At 45.9% G+C, this 25,734-nt stretch overlaps 1 protein-coding gene across 3 annotated transcripts in view; it reads left to right on the top strand.

Annotated features, from left to right (window-relative positions):
* RCSD1 (RCSD domain containing 1) overlaps positions 1-25,734 on the top strand; it is a 42,043-nt gene that overhangs the window by 4,071 nt on the left and 12,238 nt on the right. Inside the window, exon 1 of one of the 3 annotated variants that reach the window (XM_083820524.1) lies at positions 4,463-4,660. The exons of 1 other annotated variant lie outside the window; for it this stretch is intronic. In XM_083820524.1, coding sequence (XP_083676650.1) covers positions 4,655-4,660 — 6 coding nt within the window. In that variant the 5' untranslated portion in view covers positions 4,463-4,654. Of the gene's footprint in view, positions 1-4,462; positions 4,661-14,348; positions 14,525-25,734 lie in introns of those variants that run through there. One more of the 3 variants, XM_083820523.1, reaches the window with a different exon arrangement.

Here is a 25,734-nt window from a genome sequence, read left to right on the forward strand (position 1 = left end):
GCTCCCAGGGACTGTGTCCACAACCACACTCCGATCGTAACCTTGTGTTTCTGTTAGGTCTTGTTGCACATTAAAACTAGGAACTGGTAGAGGAGCCCTTCAGGCTAGAGACTGGCAGCGGCTGATGCTGATGATGTTTGTCACGGTATTAATATAAAGGGGGTGCAGCCATGCCTCACAGTACCCCAGTTCACTTTGTTCTCCGAAGTCAAGTGGATCAGCCATGAAAGCAGAGCTCTCCCAAGAAATTCAAGTGCTGCTAGAGGTGACTCTAGCTACCTGTACACCACCCGCCAGTCCTAGGTGGCCTGGTATAAATGAGGGTGGTGTACCTCACTGTGGTCGTGTTCCTAAGAGCACAGCCACTGTAGCAAGGCCTAGTAGGTGAAATGCTCCCTGTATAATACAGTATTTTTTTTAAGTTTCCTCTGTTTAGGTGAAGAAGCCTGGTTAATCTGCACAGAACCATGGCGCTAGCACACAGACGCAGCCTGGCAATCAGGAACATGTGAAATGATTCAACTGTTTCAGTTAGTGTCAATCAGCTACTTTTTTATGTGGCCAGTGCACAGCACACACACAGTCTTGCGCTCCCTGCCTAGTACAGCTTAGCAAGAAATCTGTAGAGCCACGTCCCTTCGTGTAATTCAAGCATCTTTGGTAATGGGGCTTGCCCAGTCACATCAGTTCCCAGGCGAGCCCGGTGCCTGGCACGTGAGCCTTTGTGTGTGCGCGCGTGGTCGCACGTGAGCGTGTGTGTGTGTGTTCTCAGATGTGCTTCACTGCAGCTGCAGAACTAGAGCAAAAAATGTCGATAGTACAAAGCGTTCCAACTGACTTCATTTCCTGCTGATAACTCCCTGAAGAGGAGGGTGAGGCTGAGCGTTTGGAGCGTTAGCTTAATGCTGAGGGGCGAGGGGAGGGTAAGCAGGAGCAGATACTTCAGAATGCAGTTAGCAGAACAACGGGGTTCAAAAAGCAAGTTTCCCAGAGAAAATGTTGTTCACGTTCACTTTCTGCAAGCTTGCCTCTGTCAGAGGAGCTGATGTATAAACCCAGCCCAAAACAGGATGCTGGCTGTTAGAGTTGATTGCTCTTTGAAATGCAAGTGCTTTTTTCTGTGATCATCCTATCCCCTTTTTTTCAGTTAAAAATTAAATTACTTGAAGGGGGTCAGGAAAGGTTGAGACCCCATTTTTGGGAGGGTCAAAAACTCAACCTGGTAACAGCTGCTGGTTAATAATAAAAATTCTGGAAAATGATGCAGGCATCACCAGCCAAATATGGACACAGAGATGGACAGAACAATCTCGGATACTGGTACTGACAGGCAAGCTCTAATAACCTCTAACCAAACACCTCAACAAAGCACAGAGATCCAATCTGTCTCGCGGGGACCCACAGCTCCCTCCACCCTTCACTAATCCACCACCCCCACAAACATACCATCCCAGATTCAGCACCCACACGGACACACCCGAAGCGCTAGCTGTGGGGACACAACTATCTGAGTCAAAGTTTCAGATGCCCTCACAGGCTTTCTTTCCTGAGTCGTCTCTGAACAAAGAACTGCTCTGTCCCCCCATCTCCTTTCTATTGGTCTGGTATCATGGAGAAGCCCCTTTCACCGTAATTCATTGCCAAAGTGCAAGAGGCTAGCAAAGATTGCACGAGGCATTGCTGAGCGTGGCAGAACTACTTATGCCTCCTCTTCAGGCGTGCCAGGATGAATGACTGCCTTGCACCTCTCCCCCAGCATGCTGCATGGAGCAGGAGCTCCAGTTGTTTGGCCTGAAGCAAACTCGTTCTTTTGGCCTCACACGTATCGAAGAGAACCAGCTGGGAAGCCGCAAAATCCGGGGGTCCTCAATCACAGCATTTTCTCACTCAAATGAAATTTCCCCCTACAGTCTGTTTTAATGTCACTTATGAGGGCTGGATTTTTTCTTTTTTATCTCCTGAGAATAACAGATGTAGAAATATTTGTTTGCATATACCAGCAAGTTAGTCTCATAGACGCTGCTATATCCCAGAAGGTCTGTCAACAGAGATGCACACAGAGATGCAGAGAGTCATGCTCCAGAATATCTCACATTCATACTTGCACGTACACATCATGTAAAACACCCAGTTCCCGAGTATAACCTCCCTTAATAACATTTGTCACAAGGTTCCTGCAGTTAAAGCATGTGGGTTGGTTGTTGCAGATTTTGGCAGTTTCCAGACAAGAAACAAGAAAACCTAGAGAAAATCCACACCTCATGTCTTCCTGTGTGGAGGAAAACATGCACCCTATTTCTGGAAGAAAGAAGAAAGAAGAACTTTAATAAACTGACAATTGTGTACCATACTCAGAGCAATGGCACTGAGAATTCTGCTGGCAGAAAAGATTTACTTTACGGTGAGATACTTTGGAGCATAAATAAATAGAGTGAAGAAGCGTGGTGGGGCAGCTGTAACTCCCTTTGCTTTATTAGTGCGGGTAAAGTGATACTATCTCTGCCTAGCAGTTTCCTTTTCTGGAGGCCTAAGCAGACAGTTTCCTCCACAGGGTAAAACCCCTGAAAGCAGAAAGAAAATACTGAAACACACCCTGAGCAGAACGAAGCAACCATCAGAGGTATCTGATTTTGACGGTCTGTTACACGGCAGACATCTTGACAATGACACTTGTGACCAACACTGACAGTGAAATCCCTGAGCATGAAATTCTCCTTCTGCCCCTACAGCAGGCAAGGCATGGGCAGCCAAAGCATCCTGCCTTCCCCACCTCACCCTGCTTCTCAGCGCTGCAGTTCCTGTCCCTTCTCCCAGTGCACCATTATCATGACTTTAAGGAATCAGTAGGATTTCCAGTTAAGGAGGAGTTTCATTTTTATATTCCTTTTAGATTCTTCATCTTTATTTTCTTAGATTTCTAGTTGCATGCAGCATCTGCTGGTTGCTTACAGCAGAGGGGATTCAACTAATCCAGTGGTTCAACAAAAGAAGATTAATTAGTCCTATTGCCTAACTTGGAGATTGCGGCAATTCAGCATATCATTCTTTTGGCTAAGGATGGAGTAACCGCTGTATATTGAACTTGGGAGATAAGGAGATCATGATTTAAATATACTAATTCCTGTATTTTCTAAAGAACCACAGGAGCCCTACAGCATGCGGTGCAGCAAAAGTTAACTGTACTGTAAGAACAACTATGTTGAGATGATTTATTGGTAACAATAATCTGGGATATGATGATGGTCACAGTTAAATTCATTCTGGAGTGTTTTCCTCCGCAGCCAGCAGGGACTTGTGAAACACTGTGAAGGAAAAGTATGCATCCCTTTCAGAAAAGATGCTTTAACCCTCTTCTGCCCCCAAGGTATCATCCCAAGATGATGACATGAAATTGTGTCACTTTGCAGCTGCATGCAAAGCAAGGGAGCCAGCAGAAGACAAAGGGAGTGTTTCCAAATTCCTCTGCACCACCCTGTTCTCAGGAGGTGGGGACTGAAATTCTTGAGAAGGAGCATGTGCAAACAGTTGCTAAAACAGGAACGAGATGTATAGTTTCCAACACTGTGGTCTGAATGGAAGAGGAAACCGTAGCAAAACATTCCTGAGGCTTAGTTTTTCCCATCTGAGCTTTTGTAGCACCACGGAAGCTTCTCATTTCCAGTGTCCAAGTCTGCCCTTCCCTGCAAAAGGAGGGAAGAGTGATCTGCAGCTTCTGACCTGGTAGCGTGAGAAACGAATTCAGAGCAGAAAGAGCTAGTTCTGCTTTAGAGCTAGCCCGTGACACCTTGCCTGGGGACCCTCTGCTTCTGCCGGCATTTGTGCCTCACCTTCCCAAGTGAAGCCCTAGTCTCTCATTTGGGAATTGCCCAACAGCACATCAGGACTGCTGATACTGTGCCTGGGAGTCCCAGCCATGGCCCAGAGCACCAAAGCCTTATGTTCTGTTCAAATGCAATCACCATCTGCTTTCTGCTCCTCTTCTGCCCCTCTAACCACTCTGAAGACAGTCTACTGTGAAGGAAATTACAGAAAAGTGTGGAGGAAGAGAGAAGAGAAGCTAGAGTTAAAGGAAAAGAGATCTTTAACAACGAGGACGAGACGCTGCAGGCTTGGAGAAAAGAGTGGACAAGGGAAAGACCCAGGCAGAGATGTGGGGGGAGCAGCTACAAGCAAAAGAAGCAAATATAAAAAAATAGAGGCAAAACGGGGCAGGGGAGGAAAAAAAAAAAAAGAAAGAGAGAATGATGAGGTGCTAGAAATACGAAGGGTAGATAGAAAGGGAGGGAGAAAATACACATACAGTGTCCCCAAGTTTGGGCACAGCACCAAAGTTTGCTGCTTGTTGTCTCATGAGCCCAGCGCTCCGGGAAGGACAGTATCTGTTTAGATTTGTGTCTAAATTTAAACCCTGATTGCCTTGCCTCCCCCTCCTCTCCCCTCCCTCCCTTCCTCTCACCCACCCGCCCTTCTTCCTTGTTCGTAGTGCAGGGCAGCTCACTGGGCTCTGTCAGTTTTCAAGCTGAGCAGGAGCGTGGATATTACATACTCTCCACAGCAGCACGATTTTGCTCTGGCTTGGCTGAAGTTTTCCCACAGATAAGAGGGAAAGGGGTGGGGAAGAAAGATTGCCCTGAGGACACCTCTCTGGCAGGACATGGAGGTAAAGAAAACTTTTATTTCCACTTGCTTATGGCTGACTCGCAGATCTGCACTAGCTGCACCTTGCAAAGCAATTTCTTACTAAGGCAGCTCAAAATACCTTTCCGCTGAGGTTCAGATAAAAGCCTCTCACCACCACTCCACCTCACAATATTTTGCAGGGTTTAGTCCAGATTTGGAGGAGGGGGTCAGTGTGGGGAGAAATTCCATCTGCGAAAGGGGAATGAAGAAGGACTGCCATTTACTTTTTTAGTCTCTGAGGTGGGAAAAAAAAGTAACGTTTTAAATGGGATCATTTTTTAATCATTTAAAAAATCAGTGAAATTGGGTGCATAAGGAGAAGAGAGCAAACCGTACAGGATTAGTGGACACCTTGGGGTTGATTCCTGCCCAACCCACACAGCAGCAGCTGTGATTTAGACCCTCTTGTCGCCCCTGTTCCACGTGGATCGTGCAGTCTCACTTTCATTATCAGCAGCATTTTGGTCCAGGAAAGAGAACCTGAGAGTCATTGCTTCAGCGGGGTGAATGGCTAGCATACCCACAGAACGGTTCCTGTGCCTCTCTTCGTGCTGTGTGCCTTGTGCCTCGAGGGAGTAGGAGCTCTTGTCTCTTGATGGGCACTGCTGATGGACGGGGTGTGGAAGCAGGAGTGAGGATGCCCTGGCGTTCCAAGTCCAAGCCTTGTCCTGTGTAGCAGCCTCTGAGGCAAGGCAGTTTGCCTCTCCTTGCCTCCTTTCCCATTCATACAAAATGAGAGTGAAAGTGCTTGCTTTGCTCATGTGAGGTTGGATTCACTAGCTTTTCAAATGGTTTTTAGATTGCAGAGGAAAAAAATACTTTTTTTTTTTTTTTGGAGGGGCACAGGAGGTAGAAAGGTGATTGCAACATTGGCAAAACCTCAAATGACGAAAGAGGACTTTGGGTATTTCTTTCAGCTAAACACAGATCTTACTAAACACTTTATATTATCTTCACAGAGAAGGCTTTTTTTGTGTTGATGTGGCACCAACAGCCAGGGACATGCCACAAAGCCAGGGAGCAGTGTGCTTGAGGCACCACTGTAATTTTTCTTTGAAGATTTACAGCACATAGCTCAGCGGGGCAGTTCTGATAACACACAGGTGTTAACATCACAGTCCTTGCTACCTGTGCTAGCCTGCCCTACAGGCGAGGGTTAAAGATCAGCCATGTTCATTACAAGAAAAGTCCTCAACAGACTGAAAAATTTTGATGTGGAGAAGGACCAAGCACTGCTCAAACCAATGCAGCGTAGCTGATACGCAGCATGACAAATACGTAGCTTTGGTAAGGGGTTTTAGACTGGACAGAGCCTGCATCAGGAACCATTAATGCTTGTTTTATTCCTTTTCACTATGTAGTGTCCTGTGATGTCTCAGAGGGGGAGTTGAACTCTTTGTTGTAACTGCTGTGCACAGGAAGCCACATATGGAACAAAGAATAAATGAGGACTAAAACAGAAATTCTGTCGTGCTGAGGACACTGCCCCATCTCCTCTCCTCTGCACACACAGGGGACTGCACCCCTCAAGTATTTTCTGTTGTCTGCTGCAGGGGTGTTTTAGAGCAGTAAGGCATGGGCCTTCATTTCCTTTTGGGAGACACGTGTCACACGCACGGCAGGTCTGACTGTCAGGAAGCTTCTCTGAAGTATTTAGCCTATGACTCCTCCTTTTGATTCTGCCCCTTTACCTCTATTTCCCACTCATTTGCTGTGTTACCTTGTTTTCTGATCAGCTGTAGATTTCGGCATCTGTTCTTACTTTTAAAAACATCTCAACTCCCAGAACATTTTTAAAGTAGCACACTTGGTCTTCCCCCCTTGTCCCAACCCTTCAAAAAGGTGGTTAATGTCCCAAAATTAAGAATATGTTAGACCAAAATAGAGCAAAGAGCAAAAACTTGAGCTCCCACCTGCCAATTCTGTGCTCTGTTTCCTCCTGATAGCTTTTCACAGACAGCGTGAGCAGGACACAGAGGCTCATTACCGTCTTTTGCTTTAAAAATACATTTAATGCTCCTGTGCAACAGGAACGAGAAGTTCTGTCATTTCCCCATTTGCTTCATTGGTAGCATGCAGAGCTCTTCTGTGCTTTGCTGCTGGCATAACTGGCAAGCTCTTTGCTCTAGTGGGACACATGAGGATTACGAGCATTAGGAAAAAAGAAGGGCAGAGGGCTGACCTAGCCAGCTGATTTCCATCACGTCTCTGGCAGGAAGACCCTGTTTTTGGAAAACCTACAGAAGCAAGATAGTTGGGCTCGCTTTCTTAGAGAGGTTAGTGTAGTTTTGGGGCTCTTTAGGGGAGAGTTCCTACAGCCTTAGACATTCTGCTGTCAGGAATGTACCACGTTGAAACCAGTACCTGTAGCCATTTCATGTCCCCAGGAGAGAGAAAATAGCAGCCAAACCCCACTGTTGCCAGTTCATATAATTTTGTGAGTCTGCTGATGTTTGTTTTTTTTCTAATTTGTTTGTTTTTGTGAAGACCCAGTTCATTGACGCAACATGGTTTTGAGAATCGGTTTTCATTCCACTGTTATGACCAATCAAAAGAACTACAGAAAAAAGACTATGACTACCAAAAGAACTACAGTTCTACCACAGACAGACTGCTAACGTCAGGAGTTTGTATTTAAAACGTGTGAAATTAGTGAAAGCTAAGCTACTTGTAAAAGAAGCAGCCACTAAATCTTTGAACTCACAGTACAAAAAGGATTGGGAATCGTTAGTTTACACCTTCAGAGTTGGTCCAAGCTGTCTCATTCTCATAGCTGTACTAAACCTTGCTGAAAATGTTGTGGGTGAAGGCATCCACTGAAAGTTCTTGTGGCTTTCTGCAGCCCGTATTCAACAGCAGTCATGGCATTCCTCTTTCCAGCCTCTCTGTAGGAGCTTGGGAGCATGGAGACATTTGAACTTTACTCACAAAACAAAGGGAAGCAATCCAAGATGGTTTCAGTTTGATGGCTCCCTGTGGTGCAGTGGGTTCCCCAAGCTGTGAAGGTGCAGCAAGCAGCTTTAGTTTGGGCAGATTCCTCTCTCCTTTGTGCCTACCAAGAGATTTCATGTCTTTCTTTGATGTCTCCATTCCCATCTCTTTTCTGCAGCTAGCTCCTGCTGGATCTTCATTTTGCTTGCTGCTACACCAGCTCAGCAGAGGAAGAGCATTTCCAGGCCTGAGAGCAGTTCTCTGCTCACTTTTCCACTTCCCTTCTGTGCACCCTTCTGGACATAGCTCCAGCCCCCAGCCCTGTGCTCTCCCCACACCACATGTGCTCCTCTGGGATGTTTGGGGAGCACTGCGTCCACTGCTCTTTTCAGTAGCCTCGTCCTGTGTCGGGTGAAGATCCCACAAAGAGGCCCTGGGTCCTGCCCCACTCTATCTAGCAACAGAGCAGCTCAGAGAAAATTCCTCTGACTCCTCTGTTCCACATCCCACCTGTGGAAACCTCTTGGGTTTCAAACACATCCCCTCCCTCAGCTCTCTCATACAGGAGAAGTCAGAAGCCATTTCTTCTTTTTTGCTGTGGTCAACCAGACATTACAACAGAGCACATTTCCAGGTCTAGTATCGCTAATTGCTGCATCCTTCCAGGAGCTACGGGGAATAACGCTGTCTCCCAAACTGCAGGGCAACTGTCTTTCTGCAGAGCTGCTTACCATGACCCTAGGAAAACTGCATGAAGGGTGTATCACCTGAGAGGATTGAAGTGGAGGGGAAGAAAGAAAGGGTACTTACTGTGTAGCCGAGAGGGCTGAAATTTGGGTGCGTTATGGCCCTCAGAGCAGCAGGACAGTAATCCATGCAGAGGTGAGCTGGGTTGAGTGAGTTCTCTGCCCACCTTTGCAGCTGTGGATCAAGATAAGTACAGGCAGTATGCCATGGTTAGCTCTGCCAGGAAACAATTTACCTTTCTCAGGAAGCTCTTCTGGTTTTCGTGCTTTCAAGCTTCATTCTCATTCCAAAAGTTAAAACCTTCCTTTTTCACTTTTTTTTTCTCCATTTTTCATTTTGCTTAACAACATTTTCACCTCAAATGCACTGATTTTCAATGTTTTCCCCCAAACTCATCAAAGTGACACAGGATGTCTGTCTAACTAAAGGAAAGCGTATTGACAAGTAGTAGGAGAGTTACCGTATGACCCCATTTTACTCCTCAGGTTTAGGACCTGTCTGACAGTAAATAGCATGTCTGCAGCAGAGCTGGACTTCCAAAGTCCAGAGACTGGACGAGACCCCCTGTTGAGGGACAGAAGGGAACAAAACCAAACCCCATGGGCTGTGCTTTGACCCTTACTTGTACCTAGAGGAGACCCAGAGTAAATGGTGTGCTCTTAAGGAATTAAGAATTAAAGCTTTTCCTGTGCCAGTAAAGAAGGGATGATTCTTTATAACCCTTCCTCTCCTTTGCTCCTCATTTTAACTTTTGGGTGTCCGAGTATCCCAGGTCATGCTGCTAGCTTTTTGGAAAAGCCTTCTTTCCTGTACTCTACAGTCTAACTGGCAGGACACATTACTGCTGAGCAGCATATTATGCACACCTTCTCTACTGCATTCCCAGGATCTGCTTATCTGAAGACCAGGGGAAAACATCAGCATTGCTTTACAGATAGCTGCCATAGGTGCTGCTAGGAAGCTCTGCTGGTTTTCCTCATGGGATTGACCAAACCCATAGAAACGAGGGATGATTTTCCTCTCTGTTTCCTTGTGGTTGGTTAACAGTTCTAGAGGGCTGGATGCTCCTTTTCCTGAAATACCAACTGTGCAGCCTCAGACGGGTATCTGAGATAACAGCTGTACCCAGCAGCAAAAGAACCTGTTGGGAGGACTTGGCTATTTTGCAGGTGAAGCGTTCTTGCTACTTGTAGCTGCCCTGATACCTACTGCAGAGACACAGCCTATTTTGGTGTCTTACAGACAATTATATGTCTTCATCAGCTTGCAGTACAGCATGCGTTAGGATGAATTTGGTCTAGAGACAGGAGATCTGTTGTGTAAGGAGAAGTTACTTTACATACTCACTGCATGGTTGCTTCACACCTAGGTCTTGTCAGAGGCATGGGCACTTTGTTCTTAGGGTGCCTCAGGTAGGCGTCTCGCTTCATCCAAGGCACAGTGTATCCAATTATGGTCTTCTGCCAGCAATGCTATTACATTCACATCCACTATGAGGCATATCTTGGTGATATCTTACCCTCAGTACATGGGTTCCGGTAATGTACTGACAGAGAGAGGCTTATCTGCCCCAGTAGTGCCAAATGAAGCTTTCACCTCTGAGAAAGAGAGATTAGACCAAATTCCTGTCAGATATGAACACGTTGCTTGCTAAAAGGTTCTTCTCAAAGTCTTCTTCAGATAAAGACACAGGCCTCACTTGCTAAACTGACAGCTGATACAGATGCATGACATTTTTCTTCGTCAGCATCAAGTTTTCAAAGAGCTTGAACCCCATACAACAGGCAATGAGGTGGTAAGCTTTTTTTTGTATCCTGGTGTCCATGTGCAAGTAAACCTGTTCACCCGTTGTAATGAGATACACGCTGTTTTAGCCCATGTGGATGACTAGTGGCCAGTCTGCAAGGGATATTGATTTACCACTGCCAGCTTCAACAAAGCCACTGTTCATCTCTGGCTTCTGAAATGCATGCTCTTAGCATGATAGGACCACAGCTCAAATTGTGCTGTTGTGCAGGTTGGTAGCTATGGCTCGCAGTGGTACTTTTCTGAGTGCCTTGAAGTACTTCCCAAAATAGAATACCTTTACCTGATGCTTTATCACTGAACCAGGCTGCATACTGCTTCTCAATGCAAGAAATTTATTGCTTATATAGATCACAGCTTTTCAAGGACAATGAATAATGTGCGCAGTTTGGAAAGCCTCAGCATCTAGAGGATGGAGACTGTTTGCTTGTTCAGAGTTTTGTGTCTTTACACAAAAATGCAAAGGAGAGGGAAAGCTGACTTGGAAAATTGGAGTTAAACAAGTCAGGGTGGCTTTGCAGTCAGACAGAGGACAGCAGTCTAAACCTTTTAATACAGAGGAAACAGAATCATTTAGTGCCTGGGAATAATGGGATCAAATTAAAAGGAAGATATATGTCTCACCAAATAGCAGGAAGGATTTCTAGCAGTGAGATCTAGTAGGGTTTGGAATAATTATTGAAATGTACAGGAAACCTCTTTTCTATGAGTGATTTAACTCATGAAAGAACATTAAAAAGACAATGTCAGGAGCTACCTTCTGTTGAATCCAAGCAGTATTGATGGGGCCACCAGAGGGACAGGACAATACTGTTCTTGCAGTCCTTGCATACGTGGAACTGCTAGCAGGAGTTAGTGGCTATTCAGCATCAGGACCCGAAAGCATTTATGATTCCTTCCTGCTACATCACATCATTCAAGCCCTACAAAATTCTACCCATGGGAAATTTAAGTCAAAATAAACTGACATATTACTTGCAAGACTCTGGGAAGTGTTCTACTACTGCCTTTGTATAATTCAAAACCAATGCTACTTTAGATTCTTGCTTCCTGTTTTAAGGATGGATTTCTTTATCCTCTGAAATTGTGTGCTGCAACAGCAATCATGGATTATTCAAGCCAATCCTCTTCAAATACCTTTCTGATGAGTGCTGTCTTCCACTGTTGTAAGTTCAGATGAAAAAGGTCCTCTTTATTCCTCCCCTCTTTTTTCATATACACACACTTGAGCTTGTGTGCCAGGTTTCCTAGGAATTTCAGCGCTTGGGCCCTGCAGCTAGAGTCCGTTTAACTTGTGAGATGTGTGCAGTTTAATTTGGTTTCCTTGTTAGTCTTTACAAAGAGCACGGAGTTATGAATGCTGTCCCTCCATGAAAACCCAGTGTTTTCATTGCCAATTGCAAGATACTCATTTCGTTAGAGGCACAGGAGCTGTCAGTGCAAACAAGTACACACATGCACACCGATCCTTGAGATAACAGGTGTCTGTGAACAGAGCGGAGTGGAAGAAAAGGGGTGGATTGCTGAATACGTGGGAGTATGAGGTAACAGGGCACACACATGTAACAAGTCGGGCAAGGCACCCTTACAGAAAGAAAACAGTTTTAGCACTGTCACTTTCATCTCCCTTCTCAGCACAGCTGTCTTTTTCACTAGTGCCAGGACTATTAATCTTATGTAATATCGAGTCGGGCTCTGTATAGCTCTTTCATCTCCCAGATCAACATCTTCTCCTTTAATATCAGTACTTCTAATCTCATGTAATATCAAGCCCTACTCTGTATAACTCAAGAAACCTTTATGCACAGTCACCACAGGATTTCTTCTTGGCCTCTCTCCTCCTGCACCATCTTTGACTCCGACTTCCCGCCCCAGTCTCCTGCCCTTGAAACTGGCGTCTCCACTTCTGGCCTTGGGCACCTGCAGTGAGTGACCACTGGCAACGCTCTCCACGAGACCCTGCAGGGCATTGCCCAGAAGCACGGAGCTCAAGGTCCAGTCTTACAGGGCCCATTCCTGCAGCACCTTCACGCCCTGACCCAGCAAACTGAGGTCTGCATCATCTGTAGCAGCTCTTTGAGCCTTTGTAGCAAGTATCAGTTTAGGCTGTAGATTCTCAAAGGCCAAAGCTGGAAGCCTTTTCTTTTTGTAGCCTGTGGGAAAGAAACCTATCAAGTAATGCAGCTGTTATATGTATTGCTTCTGCATCTGCTCTGCAACTTAAGTGTTGCTGGATCATTCTCTTGTAAATTGAATATCATTTTTCTTCTCAGAACCTTTCATTTTAAGGTTGGCGAATCCAGAGACATGCTGGCCAGATTTCCTAGTGTTGATTTAACTCACTGAGTGGCATGCAGGCAGTGAGCCTACACTTCCTGTACACCTGGTTCCGGTGCCCCACCTGCAGAAACTGTGTCTGAGGTTGAAGGAGCTTAGTCCCTCTTCTTGTCACAGAAAGAACGTGCAAGAGTTTCAGTCCGCCATTGAGAAAAAGAAATAGAGCATTGGAATAGGTAGGGTATTACAAAGATCCTACAAGCATTGTGTTTCTCTTTAATGGGGTTGTTGGGATAATTTTATAAGCAGGTCAACTCAGAAACAGAGATAATTATCTCACAGATCACGTAAAAAATCCATGTCAAAGGCTAAGCTGTAGCTCAGGAATTGCTTGTCCGCATTCTCCTTAGGGTGTATGATAGAGCCATTTACTTATGGAAATCACTAATTTCCTAATGCCTCATTACAGCTGATCTGGACTCAGCTTGAAAATTCAGAAGGACATTTTCAAATATAACTGTAAGCTACAGCTGCCCGGATTCGTCAGCCCAGCCTAGGCCCGGCTTTTCAGAGGTCTCACAACCTAGAAGCTCCAGGCAGAGCCAAAGGGAAGGCAGCTGCTGAGAAAGCCATTGCACAGACCCAGCTCCTAAATGCAACAGGGGCTGCTGAGCCTTCCAGGGTCACACTAAAAAGACATCTCTGTGGATGTAGCTTAGCGTTCACACCTCAAGTTGGCCGCTAGCTGCATACTTACTATCGCTTTCCTCCCTTACGTATCTGCATATCTTTTTAGACTAAATTCCTGGCCTAGATAAAGACGAACCTCCTTCTCTGCCCTGGTTGTATCCAGCGTAGACCTAATTTAATAGCAATGTGTTACAAAGATAGCACAGTCCTAACTGATGAGTCCTGGAAGCTGCAGCAGTTGGGAGCTCTGTGTAGGCTCATTTACCCTTTTGATTTTCTGTTCCCAGCACGATAAATTGAGAAGAGTTGAATCTCTGTGCTGCTGCAACCAGACTTTATCTAGTATCAAGTTTAAATTGGGAGGTATCACAATCTACTTAAAGCATTTAACCAAAGTATTTTGAACTGTTCTTGCTTCTCACATTCTCCGTGTCTGTTTTTTGACAGTTCAGTGACTTTGATTTCTAATTTGGCCTTCTGAACAGCTTCGGATTAGGTAATTAGTGCAGTTTGCATATGCACATGCTTAAAGGTCATCTTCTTTAACTGCTCTGTCAGTCCAGGAGCTGTCCTTCCTCATCCTACCCGAAGCACCTTGTGTCTGAGCCTCCTCCGGTCAAAGTTCATCTTATTTCAGACCTCCGCTACAAGCAGGGCTTTTTTCCTCGCCCCACACGAGGCAAGCAAGGGAGAAGCCAAACCGAATAGCAGTTGAAAGGTGATTCATAGAGCCGAGCTGTTTCCTGCACGGGCTGTTCCATTAGGTCAGCTCATTTCCTTCAGAGCAGCTACCCAAGTGTGTCAATTTGTGTAGGTGTGAGCAGAGTGTAGCCTCACGTGGTGTCTACAGCTGCAATGCTGTGAAAGTCACTCAAAGCCACGCTATGATTCGAGTGATTTAAAATCATGATTTTTTGCAAGGCACATTTCAATTACCAGAAAGCTGTTTGTCTCAGAGGCCTGTATCAGATAACCGTGGTTCATGCATTGTATTCCCCACTTTCAAATAGTGTGCACGCACCCCCTGCCTTCCCAGCTGTCTCCCCTGAGCCTAAGTTGAGGAGAAATTGGGCTAGTGTGAGACTGGATACACTTGCCTCACGGACTGCCTCACTTGCCCACTCTCTGGGAGGTTTTGCAGGTTGTTCTTGTGTTAGTTCCCCGCTCATCCTTCTAGAGCAGCAAGAGGTCCCGAGACCAGGCCTGGAAATACACACAGAGAGGCACCACCAGTTAATCTGGGGCAACTGACAGGCTGTGTGCAGTTCCCAGACCAGCAGAACCAGCAGTCAGAAGTCTGAGAGGGAAACATCTGGAAGCCAAGGAGGATCCTGGCAAAATCCCAGGCCAGGAATGAAGCTCTGTACAAGGAGCTGATGGAAAAGTATGCTAGGTAAGTGGGTAATGTCTTAGAGTGGCTACTGCTCTTCTTCAGAACCACCATCTCACCCCTCCGCCCATGGAGGCATTTGCTAGTAGCATGACTTTCAAGGACAGATCCTAGATATTGGTTGTACAAGCTGCTAAGGACACATGGGAAGCCATGTGCTCCAGTCCAGCCAGGCTGCAGCCTTGGTCACAGCTGTTGTCAGCTGTAGATTAGGACATCAGCATCACTGTACCAGGAGGAGAGATCAGCCCTTGGCTCTGAAGGAGCTGTTCCAGATCTGGAGTGTCTCTGGATTTCTAAACAACACAACCTCAGTGACTTACCTATTCAAAGGATAATTTCTGAGAAATAACCCCTCTCCTTCCCCCCACATGCCTTTCATCTGCATTTTAGTTATCTGCAGTAGCTCATGTCTGGTTGTATCAACAAAGTTTTCAGAGAGCATTTGTTGCTAGAGGGCTCCCATCAGATAGAGAGAAGGTGTTGATGACAGGACAATATATCCTGCTTGACACACAAGAAAAGCCAGAGTTTCTCCTGAACTAAGGAACTAAAGGAACTAAGGAACTCCTGAACTAAAGCTGTGTGGGTGTTCGTTTAGAGAAGATTAAGTTTGGAAATTAAAAGTGGTGCTGTTTGAAAGAGAGCAGGGATCTTCAGTGATTTAGGACAGTGGTACACTGGCTCTCTGATGATACAGCAATCTTGCTGCCAAAGTAATGCCAATTAGTTTCCGTCATTGTGACTTTGAGGCAGTAAGAGACCTCATTTTCAGCATCCCAGTCCACGTTTTGGTATTCTTGAGTAACAGCAATGCTCAGTGTTATCTGCTGCAAGACTCTGGCTCACTGACAGCACTCGTTTTAGAGACACAAAATATTTCCCCCCAAACACTTAGCACTATTGTAAACTTGATGGAAAAGGACTGCAGATGTGTCACTGGTGTTCACTTGGATCAAGAGCTCTGCAACATCGAAACTGTTCTTTTAAGGCCAAAAGCTCATTTATAATGACCAGCAATTTCTTGAAACTGTTTGTTCCAGATAAATACAGCCAGTAATTTTAAACAGACATTAAGTCAAAGGAAATGGCAGGGCATTGAGTTCCCAGGCCTTCATAAAAAGAGGACACTTTCATCTGGTCTTCTAATATAGTCAAACTTAGTAATTGAAGAGATCTTTAAATTAGTTGCATCTTTATATGTCAGTGCTGAAGGTTACTGATGGCTCAGCTCCCATTTGCAGTGTGCAGGGCACCACTGGGTAGCAGTTAGATGGTTTGAAATACATTACCATTTATAATGTAGCATTACCCTAAACTACCAACCTGTGAATCTCTCTGTATTTTTTTTTTTTTTTTTTTTTTAAGCTGTTACACCTGGAATATCTCAGCCTCTTTTAAAGGGACGTGTTGTCCTCATCACAACCGAATAAGTCTGGAATAGGGACACTAGTACACCCCAAAGAACATGGAAAGGAGAACCTCATGTGGTATATCTGGGCTTAAAACCCAGCACTGACGAGTTTTTGAAGATGGTGCTGTTTCAGATTATAGGAAAGCCCATCTTGAACAGGGCTGCTCCAGAGAATGGCTGTTGTACTGCGTGTATGGACAGAGCCTCTGTGCCTTTCATTGTTTCTCCACTTGCATGGCTTGATGTGACTGGATTTAGCCAGATATCAACTTTATCCACAATCCTTTTCCTGCTGCCTGAAATTATTTCCATGTTGGCTGCTTGGCCTGCGTGCAAGCGGCTGTCGGGCTGGTAATGAGGCAATTATATAAGCACAGCCCTTTTACAGGAAAGGCTGAGCCCATTTCTTTTTGAATGGATTGGATACCTTAATGAGGCTTATCTGCTTGCCCCGCGTTCTCAGTCACCTTGTCAGTAGGCATCTGGCCTTGTTGGCAGTGTAGATCTTTGCCTCTCCACCTAGTCCTTCTACCCTTTCCTCTTCATTGTCCCCAAGCAAATGTTGTCATTTTTCTTAAAAATCTAGTGATCTTGATGATTACGGTCTCTTCTTACTGCACATGGCACTGCTTCTCCCCTCTGTAGTCGCTCACTGATACTTAACAGTATGATAATACCTTTTATTATACTTCCTACCTCTCATCTGGGCTTCCTGTGTGCCCACTGCAATAGGAGTCATCTTGCCCTTTCAGTATCTTCTGACCCCTTATTCTTGCATGTTCTTCCTTCTGAATCTTATTTCAACTGTTTCATTTTTACTACTTTCAACATCTTCTTTGAGCTCCTCCTTCCTCTTACATTGTTGACTTAAAGGTCTAGGGAACCCATAGTCTGACTCTACTTGTTGACTGTGCATGCAGACAATTGTTATAGTACAGCTGTGCAGCTACAGACAGGAAGGGTAAGCTCAACAAACAGACCAATAAAAACAAGGGATGCACGTGACCAAGACATGAAATCTGATGTTTAGCAAAACGTCCTTAAGACACCCTTATAGTCTCGCTGCATATTACAAATTTTTAAAAAATCAGTTCAGTTAGAAACCAGACTGAAATTCCATTAAAAAGGTGGTTTTCTGGGAGGGAATCAGTTCTTTGTAGGTGCTGGACTTTCTCAGGACTTGCTTAGGAAAAGTTTTATGGCAACAGGGCATCTCAATATGTGCCCAAGGTACTCTGTATCACACAAAATCCGGATGGTGACATCCCACGGATACAGATGTGAAATGCAAATACCTGATCTGGGTGCGTGTTCATGCTGTGTCTGAGCTAATGATTCCCTTGGCGTGAGCACAGCATCAGATGCATGCATCCAGTTTGATACCATCACAAGAAGTTGTGCAACACTGTGTGACTGTGGGGCTCTGATCCCTTGCTACAGGAAATCTTAGACTGCTCTGCTTCGCACAGTGCAGTCATCCCCAGATGCGTGTGTTGTGGAGAACCAGTGTGCCACGGAGGACCGAGCGTCAGGGTGGAACTCATGCAGCCCTGGACTAAAGTTCTGTCCTGGGTTTTGAGCAGCTGAGGGCAAGTTATTCTGTGCAGGATCAACAGTACTATTTGTGCAGAACTGAAACACTGTAATCCATGTCTTTGGCCTGGAAAAACACCCTTGCAATCATTGCCTGACTCTGCTGGCTCCTTTGCTTCACAAGGCATTTGCCTGCTTGACATAGAAATCAGCCAGTGCCTGGAGTTCTGCTCCTGAACAAGCCTGGAGCTGCCCCTCTGACCTGGCCAAGGGTGGCATTAGAAATTAGGCATTTCCCTGTTACATCTCCCCTGCCCCACATCCTCATCTTTATTGTCCACTCCTTTCCTCAGGAGAACACTCTCAGCACGATGAACACAAACAGGATCGGGCATCTCACAAAACGCGCTTCTCACAGGAAAGGAAACGGTGACACTCACATGCTGCTGGAGGTTTCCGCAGTTGCCTCAGTCAAGGAGTCCCAAAACACTCCACGTACACAGAAAATAATAAATTTACTTTTCAAATGGTCTGCCACCTCCTTCCCGGAGCAGCGCGTCTTGGCTGGCCAGCCAGATGTCTCGTCTTGTACCGGGCAGAGCCAAGAGCTGCTCCGGTCTCCACAGGGGACAGGCTGAGCTTCCGTACTTGCTGGCCCCTGCACAGCCTAGCAGAGACCAGGTGCTGCAGATCACTGCCTCTTTTGGTAGTGATGGCACTTGATCAAACCCTTCTTGGCAGCCTTTGACAGATGTGATAAGATACTTGCTCAGGAAGTGGACAGCCTGGGCTCAGTTATGTTCTCAAGGGGTGCAGGCTAGGGACTGTTTGGTCTGTCTAGCAAGAGATGATTTTTAACCCGGTGCTTAGGGCAGGGCTAGGGCAAGCACTCGCCACCATGCCTGTTCAAGCTGTGCCAACACGTAGCAAAGAATCTGCGGTTCTCTGGGGCAGCGGAAAGCACGCACCTATGTCCTAGTGGTCCGAGTGCTCTCCTGACAGATAAAACCCCGACCTCCCTCAGGACGGTCTCCGTGCTGTATGCGGCAGTTCTTAGGTACGGGTGCAAATGCACAAACCAGCATGTTGCCCTCTCAGTGGAGGCTCCTACCCATGAAGGTTTGAAGTGAGGCTGTGGTAGCAAAATGACTTGTACTGTGTTGGGAACGTGTAGGCACTATGCAATTTCTAAATGCTGTCATTACCAAAAGAGAGACTCGAGGTCTAACTTGTATCTTTCGCAGTGGTACTTGCTGGTTTTGCTAAGCTCACCAGGCACTGTTTAGAAAGCAGAGGCCAGGCCAGGCACTCCTGAGAATTACATAACACGGCATGAAGAAAAGAACAACTTGTCATAAATCTAGCCTCAAAACTTTCCAACACCAGCCAAAGACTAGTACAAGGTGGCTGTCATACTCTTGCTATATAAGGGCCTTTCCAGACCAGACTGTTGATATTAGGACATGGTACTAACGAACTCCATGTAGGCAAACAGGAGGCTGCTTTCTTCACCTTGGCTCCCCGAGGCTGCGAGGAGAGCCCAGAAGTCCCACCTAATCAAGTTAAACTGAGACTTCATGCACTTACACTGATGAAAAGAGGTGCTTTTTGGAAAAGGTGGCAAAAGCTGGCATTGTGTACTGACCTTCCATCAACCGTGAAAACCAGAACTACGTAACATTAGCATTGCACTCACTCTGCTAGGAGGAATGCGTCAATAGCAAAGGGAGGGACTTCTCAGAGGGTAGGTTAAAATAACCCTTATCTCACTTTATTTTCATTGTAGTCACTCTCTGAAATGGAAAGCAGACAGGGTATTTGCCACTTCTGATTTCCTGATGGCTACAGATGTTTCCTACAATTCTGTTTCAAAGGACACAGCTTCTCGCTTACATGTCAGGCATACCACACCACCTAACTCCAGCCACCTACTTAGTGGTGTCTGCTGCCCAGTGCAATTAGAGTGTTGTGGTTTTTTAATTATTATTATTTTTATTGATGATAACCATTTGTTTTGATGTTCACAATCTTAAGGCAATTCCAATACTTGGAGGAAAGTACTAGAGAAGGACCCTGAGCAAGCTTCTGATCCAAACAGGCAACAAAGCTTTCTTCAGAAAAACCACACTCCAACCACTGTGCTATTTACCCAGGCCCTTTTACATGTAGGCATAGGTAGAGCTCAAGCCACTGAAAAAGGATAACCAGCAGGAGTTTCCCATCTACTTTTAGTAAGTAAGGTGCAAGTACATCAACCATTTTGTTACGGTATAATGGACAAGTTATACTTGTCCATTCCTTTCAAAAGCATTTTTCCATTTACTATTTTCTGTCTACAGGTATCTCCCACCCCAACCCAGTTCCCTAGTCTTGCTTATGTGAACCTTTAAATCTGGTAGATCTGAGTCCCAGTAGTTCTGAAACATCTGCACTGTATTTGGGAGTTGCTTGCTGTCTTCTGGAGGAAGGCTGCTCGTCACTCCTGAGTTGAAACATCCTCCCATTACCCTTTGTGCAGTGCTTGACCCTGAGTGCCAAGATGGCAGCAGTTCACAAGGGAACTCTCAGAGGGGAAAATCAAGACCAGACCACTGTAAGTCTTGAGAAAAAATGTTTTCCTAAAGTAAACTCTTCCCAAACAAAGGAAAATTTTACATATTATTACATATTTTACGTAAAGTAAGATTTTCCTGCCCTTTCCCCTAAAAACAAACATACAAGCCTCCTTTGAAGTCCCTATTCCTCACACTATTCTGCTCTGTGTTACAGTCAGAGAGCTCTTTCCTCTTTATCACCATCATTATGGCCATGTAACGTCCTTGCAGCTGAGTTCAGACACGCACTCAACCTACATTAATTCATCTGTGGCGGGATAAGTGTTGACCTGAATACCATTTCTGAGGAGGGTTGTTGTACCTCTGGGAGTTATTCTTGTGGCTAACTTATTTGCAGATTTCAAGAGATAGGCTGCAGTGGTTTGAACTCGGACAAGAAGCTTGCTCTCCACTGAAAAAGTTACAAAAAGGAAGCAGTTAAGATGAGACCTGACATTTGTGAAACGGGGGTGTTTAGCTTCTGATAAAGGCTGATCAAAGAAAACACAACAGAAGGAGAGAAGTAGAAAATTACTATTTCTTTTCCAGCACGGAGTATATACCTGACTGATCTGCAAGGTATTCAGGTCCTGTTCTCACCTGGAAAGTAACTGCAATAAAGCTCTTGTCTGCCAAGTTCACAGAGATGTGGCTCACAGAAACTTTTGCTGTGGTGGAGCACAGCACAGTTACTGTCATTCCTGTTCTGTAATGAATAGTGGGAAATGCAGGTAGGAGCCTTGGACCTGAATCCCAGGGTGCTACAGGCCACGCCAGCACAGTGATGGACAGGACTGGCTCCAAGGTATCATAGCAAGCACAGCTGCAGCCACTTCTAGCTGGGGCTTCTGCCAATAGTTAAAATTTACCATGACCAGACAAGGAGCAGCAGCATTGCCAGATAAGAGGCCAAGTGAATAAATAAACCACATAAATCCCTCCTGAAACAGAGAGCTGGAAGGTCTCCAATTAGAATAATTTGTGAAGAAGGGTAAAGAGAGAGACGGGAAGAAAGATGCTTCTCTAGGATGTAGAGGGGTCAGCATAGCAAGAAGAGGCTTGTTTATTCAAGGCTTACATCTTGGGATGTGTTGCTTCTTGAGCCAGGGGCCCAGTATACTGCTGAGCTCCAGTCGGAACAGTCACTGTGAGATTTCCTTCTAGGGATTTAAAAAATGGGCCACGCAAGTGTGAGCCCTCCCACTTCCTGGGTAATCTACGCTCAGGCCTCAGTGATACTTTCATGGATCATGTGAAGAATTAACAGGCTCTGATTGTGTGTGGACTCTATCGATTTTTGCTGCTCAGTTCCTCATGATATGACTTGGTTATTTTCCCACCCTCTTGCTTTTCAGTTTGCTCCTTTGGGGGAGTTTGTGTTCTGAACCTGCCCTTCTAACTTATTTCTCCTATTGCAGTCCTAACAATGTTCCCCTTTCAGTATAATCTTGATGCCACAGATGTGCTCACATGGACCTAGATAAACAATCAGGTCAAATCATGTTGGCATGGGGGTGAAAACTGGGATTCATCTAAATTGGATATGCAGGGAGATGGCTTTAAATGAAACTACAAACTACATATTAGAGAGATTTTTCTATAGGTAATTTGGGTCAAGCTGTAATTAAAAACTATTTTGTGCTTTCTTTAGTTCATTTAAAGAGGAATTCCTTACAAGCTGTCTGTCTAATCTTATCTGCACTTACATGAGAGACGAAATAACTGGTGCCTGTAAGAAGAGGTTGAAAATGAAAATCTAGTTTCCTAGTTCCTGCCATTGAACAAAATGAAAAGAGTGCCACATTTGCCCAGGTGAACCCAAAGTTGCCCATTCTGCATTATTTTCTGCTTTAGGGCTAAGATGCACACCCAGGGATCCATTCCAGGTTTCTTTGTATTCTCTTCCTTGAACAGTAAATGAACCTAGGTGTAGAAAAGGATGGTTTGGTAGGTTGGCCTCTTTGGACACACCTTTAGAACAGGTAATCCAAGGGTCCTCCTAACTGAAGGAAAGATTTTATCAATTCACTTCATGCAGACACATATTAATATGTTTTGCATCAATATTGAATATTATTGGAGCCTTTAACCACACAGTAATGGTCTCACACAATGCATGCATTGATGCTGTATTCTCCAGCACAAAAGTTCACATCCTCTCCGGATGGACAGGAACAGTACCTTAGATGGTGCGACCTGTGAATACACAGTGACTTACGACAAACGTGACTTATATGGAATACAATTTTTGCCACAAGTCCAATAAAAATTTGGCCAGGGAGAAGGGATTAGCTCATACCTGTAGATATGGACACCCCAAGTCACTGGGGCAACGTGGGAGGTGCTGTCACTGTCACCACTTCTCAGATGCTTGATGTGCAAGCGAGTAGGATGTCTGTAATCCATCAACCCACCTGCACAGGGGAGTCCTTCCAGGGGGGAAGCTGCAGCACCCCCACACTCCCACCCCCAGGGGAGCCCCACAAAAGGGCACACCCCCTGCTCCGGCACAACACAGCATGCCCAAAACGTTGTCTTCTGTGTCAGAAACAGGTACCAGAGACGTTTGAGAATGGGTCTTTTGAGGCCAGCCGGTTGTGAAGGAGTTCAGTTACGCTGAAAACAGGCCCCTCTATCAGATGAGGGTTGCATTGCTCCCCGTGCAAGCTGAGCTAGCTCCCCCAGGGTACGCGGTGTAAGCTTTCCCAAGCAAACAAGCTCTACGGCCGGCTGGCTCCTTCAGTCCTGTCGCTACCTTACTGAAAAACGAGAGGGGTACGCGTGGTGTCTGGGAAAGCTGTGGGCAGAAAGCACGAGTCTGCCTTGGGAGTGCTGCTTTGCTGGGCCAGCTCCCTCCTGAATTCACTTTAATTTCAAAGGAAACCACAGCATTGCTTCCCAGTGTTTCTCGCTGGACCCCAGGCAGAGTGTAGTGACGTTTATTTTGGCAGGAGCACGGACTGAAGTAGTTTCCTTCCCCCAGATGCCTCCCCCATCCCTTCCTCAGCTGAGCAGGTACTATAGGTGTGGAGCTGCTCCTCCTCGTGCCACACCACAGGCATCAGCACTCCGGGTGCCCACCTTGCCCCCTCCGCTGTGCCAGCGCTGCTCTGTGGGACGGCATGGAGGAGCAGATCAGGAAACTGTCCTGAATGTTTTTAACTCAGGTTGGTTCTAAACCTTCCTTTTTATTTTTAGCTGGGTGATTTTTAGTCTGAATTACATCTGCAGCCTGGTTCAGGGCACAGTCCTGCAAGCAATTTCATCAGCACAGCTGAGGGAGGACAAGGATGGGAGCTGCTGAAAACAGCACTGTGTCTAGAGAGAAGTTCAAAATACACCCTCAGTGCTGAACTAACAAAAGCACACCTCCTAAAACCAGGTACCCGCTTAATCAGTGAGTGGGAGGGCGTGAAGAAAATTCACTGAGAGAAAGCAAAAATTGTGTCAGCACTTTGTCAGCAAAGCATGAATGGGGCAGGGCCATGCACAGCAGCTCCTCACTGAAACGGGGCTTTTGGGGATCACCCCCATGGTATTTGTAGGGCTTTTGTGAAACGCTTGGTCGAAACTTCTAGCAAATCGTTCAGCTATACCAGAGGTGTGCAAAAAAAATTATTTTTCTGTCACATAGGGCCTGTGAGCAGGAGGACACGTAGGGACGGCTCTTCCTCAGGCTCTGGTGGTCGGCGGGAAGGTCTGGGCCCTCAGCTGCGGTCTGCTCCTGCTGTCCCTCCGCCCCCTCCCGCGATGGAAGTGCAAGCACTTGTCGGACTGTGCCATCAACTTGGTTACTGAGATGATCAGGGTTAAAAATAACCTTGTAAAGAGTTAGGGGAGGTATTTTTAGCCCAGATCATTTCAGTGATCTGGTTTACAGCACAGCCCCACAAACTCACACTGGCACAAGGGAGGGGGAAGGAAAGGTCAAGGGAGAGAGAACAGTCGGAAACATAAGCTCCCTGCCAGAACCAGGATTTTATGAAACTGCACCCCAAAGGCACTGACCCACTCTTCTTTGCAGCTAGCTTATTGACCACTCTTTTCTCATGGCACAGCGCAGAGAGCTGGCTGCTGAGGGTCACTATTTCTGGATCTTGTTTCTGAGAGCAAGGCACTAGCCCTGAGCCTCTTCTGCCTTATTGTGTCTGCCCCTGCATTCGTCATTATTTTTGCCACATTTGCTTTCTGTTGGGTAGATGGTGCAGCAATGAAAAACCCCATAAGAGTCATGAGGGATCTGTGCAGAGCTCGTGCGAGCATAGGGTACAGGAAAACAGCTGGCACGACGGCCTCGTGTGAAGACCAGCTGCAAGGAATGGCTCTTGAGAAACTCTTCAAAGCAGGGGAGGGATGCAGAGGTCAGGGCTTGACCTCAAAACCATGTCTAGATGCAGCTGCATGAAAACAAGGCTGGAAAGTGCACAGGACTTGTACAAACAGTCATGTAGCAGTCACTGGTTTCATAGCCACAAAACACTCCGGCCTTGCAAAGCGCTGCTAAGGGCACCTGTATCTGCACTCCATGCAGCCAAAGTGTTGTAACTGCAAAAGCAGGTACGGCAGAGGATGCCTGGGGGAGAGAAGCAGAGCAGGGCAGTACGAATCTCTGCTGTTACTCAGCCAGTATTTAGGTGCTGCGCGAGCCTAAATGCTCTGCTGTACAGCAGCTAATAGGCCTTTGCTCTTTTCATCAGCCAGAGCAGATGCACAAATCCAAACGTGAGCTCTCTCGATGTCCACTTCTGACCCCCACTGGTACCCTTTCTGACTAGCAATGCCAGTAGCATACTACAGCCAGTGACAAAACTGCTGGGGTACCAGTCCCGTGACATGGGGTTATGACAGTTTTCGACTGCAAGGGGCTGGGTCATGACCAAAACTGCTGGCTGAGGGCTTGTGGGAGCCGGTTTTGCACCGCTCTCAGCAGGACATTCAAATTCATCCCCAAAGCCTCTTCTAGCTTTCCAGTTTTCTCCAGGACTTTGCAGTTCTGATTTCATACGAAACTCACTGTGGTGATACTCCCTACCTGTAGCTGAAATGCAGGGAAGTCCAGCTCGTTGTGAGCACCCAAACAGTATGCACAGGGAATAACTGCAACCTCTACACCTCTTTTCTCCCTTGCACCTTTTCTAGCCCTAGTATCTTCTGGCATATTAAACTGTCTGTGCAATTCAGGTGAACTGTAACAGGTTCAGTTTTAAAAGCAGATGAAGAAACATGAGACTGAAAAAAGACTTTTCAAATTTACCCAAATTTATATACTCATTTGGAAGAGGAAAGCGAAACCCCTTACAGAGAACTTGTTAGTTGCACTTCCTCTTTTGCAGACAGTGTCATGCTTACATTGATGGTACAATTGCATTCCTGTTTTGCTGCTCCGTCTGACATTTTTTAGAACGTGCAATGCTTAGCCACTTGTTTTTATTGAAGAGTGAACGACCTCAGAGTAGCAGTCACCAAATTACTGATAGAGAAAGTCTCATACCCTAGCTCACTGTTTTTAGCCCATGCGGGCTGACCACATTTCTAAAAGCTAAAAGAGCCTGCAGCTGGCTGGTAAAGGTGCGAAAATCAGGCCTGAGTAATTTTTCCAAACAAGCGCAGAGCTTCTCCTCTTCTCCGACTTCTTCATTCAGAAAGTCGGCAGGTTATGTCACCAAGAGGGG

This window comes from Anser anser, assembly GCF_964211835.1.
Source record: "Anser anser genome assembly, chromosome: 1".
NCBI classification, from domain to species: Eukaryota; Metazoa; Chordata; class Aves; order Anseriformes; family Anatidae; genus Anser; species Anser anser.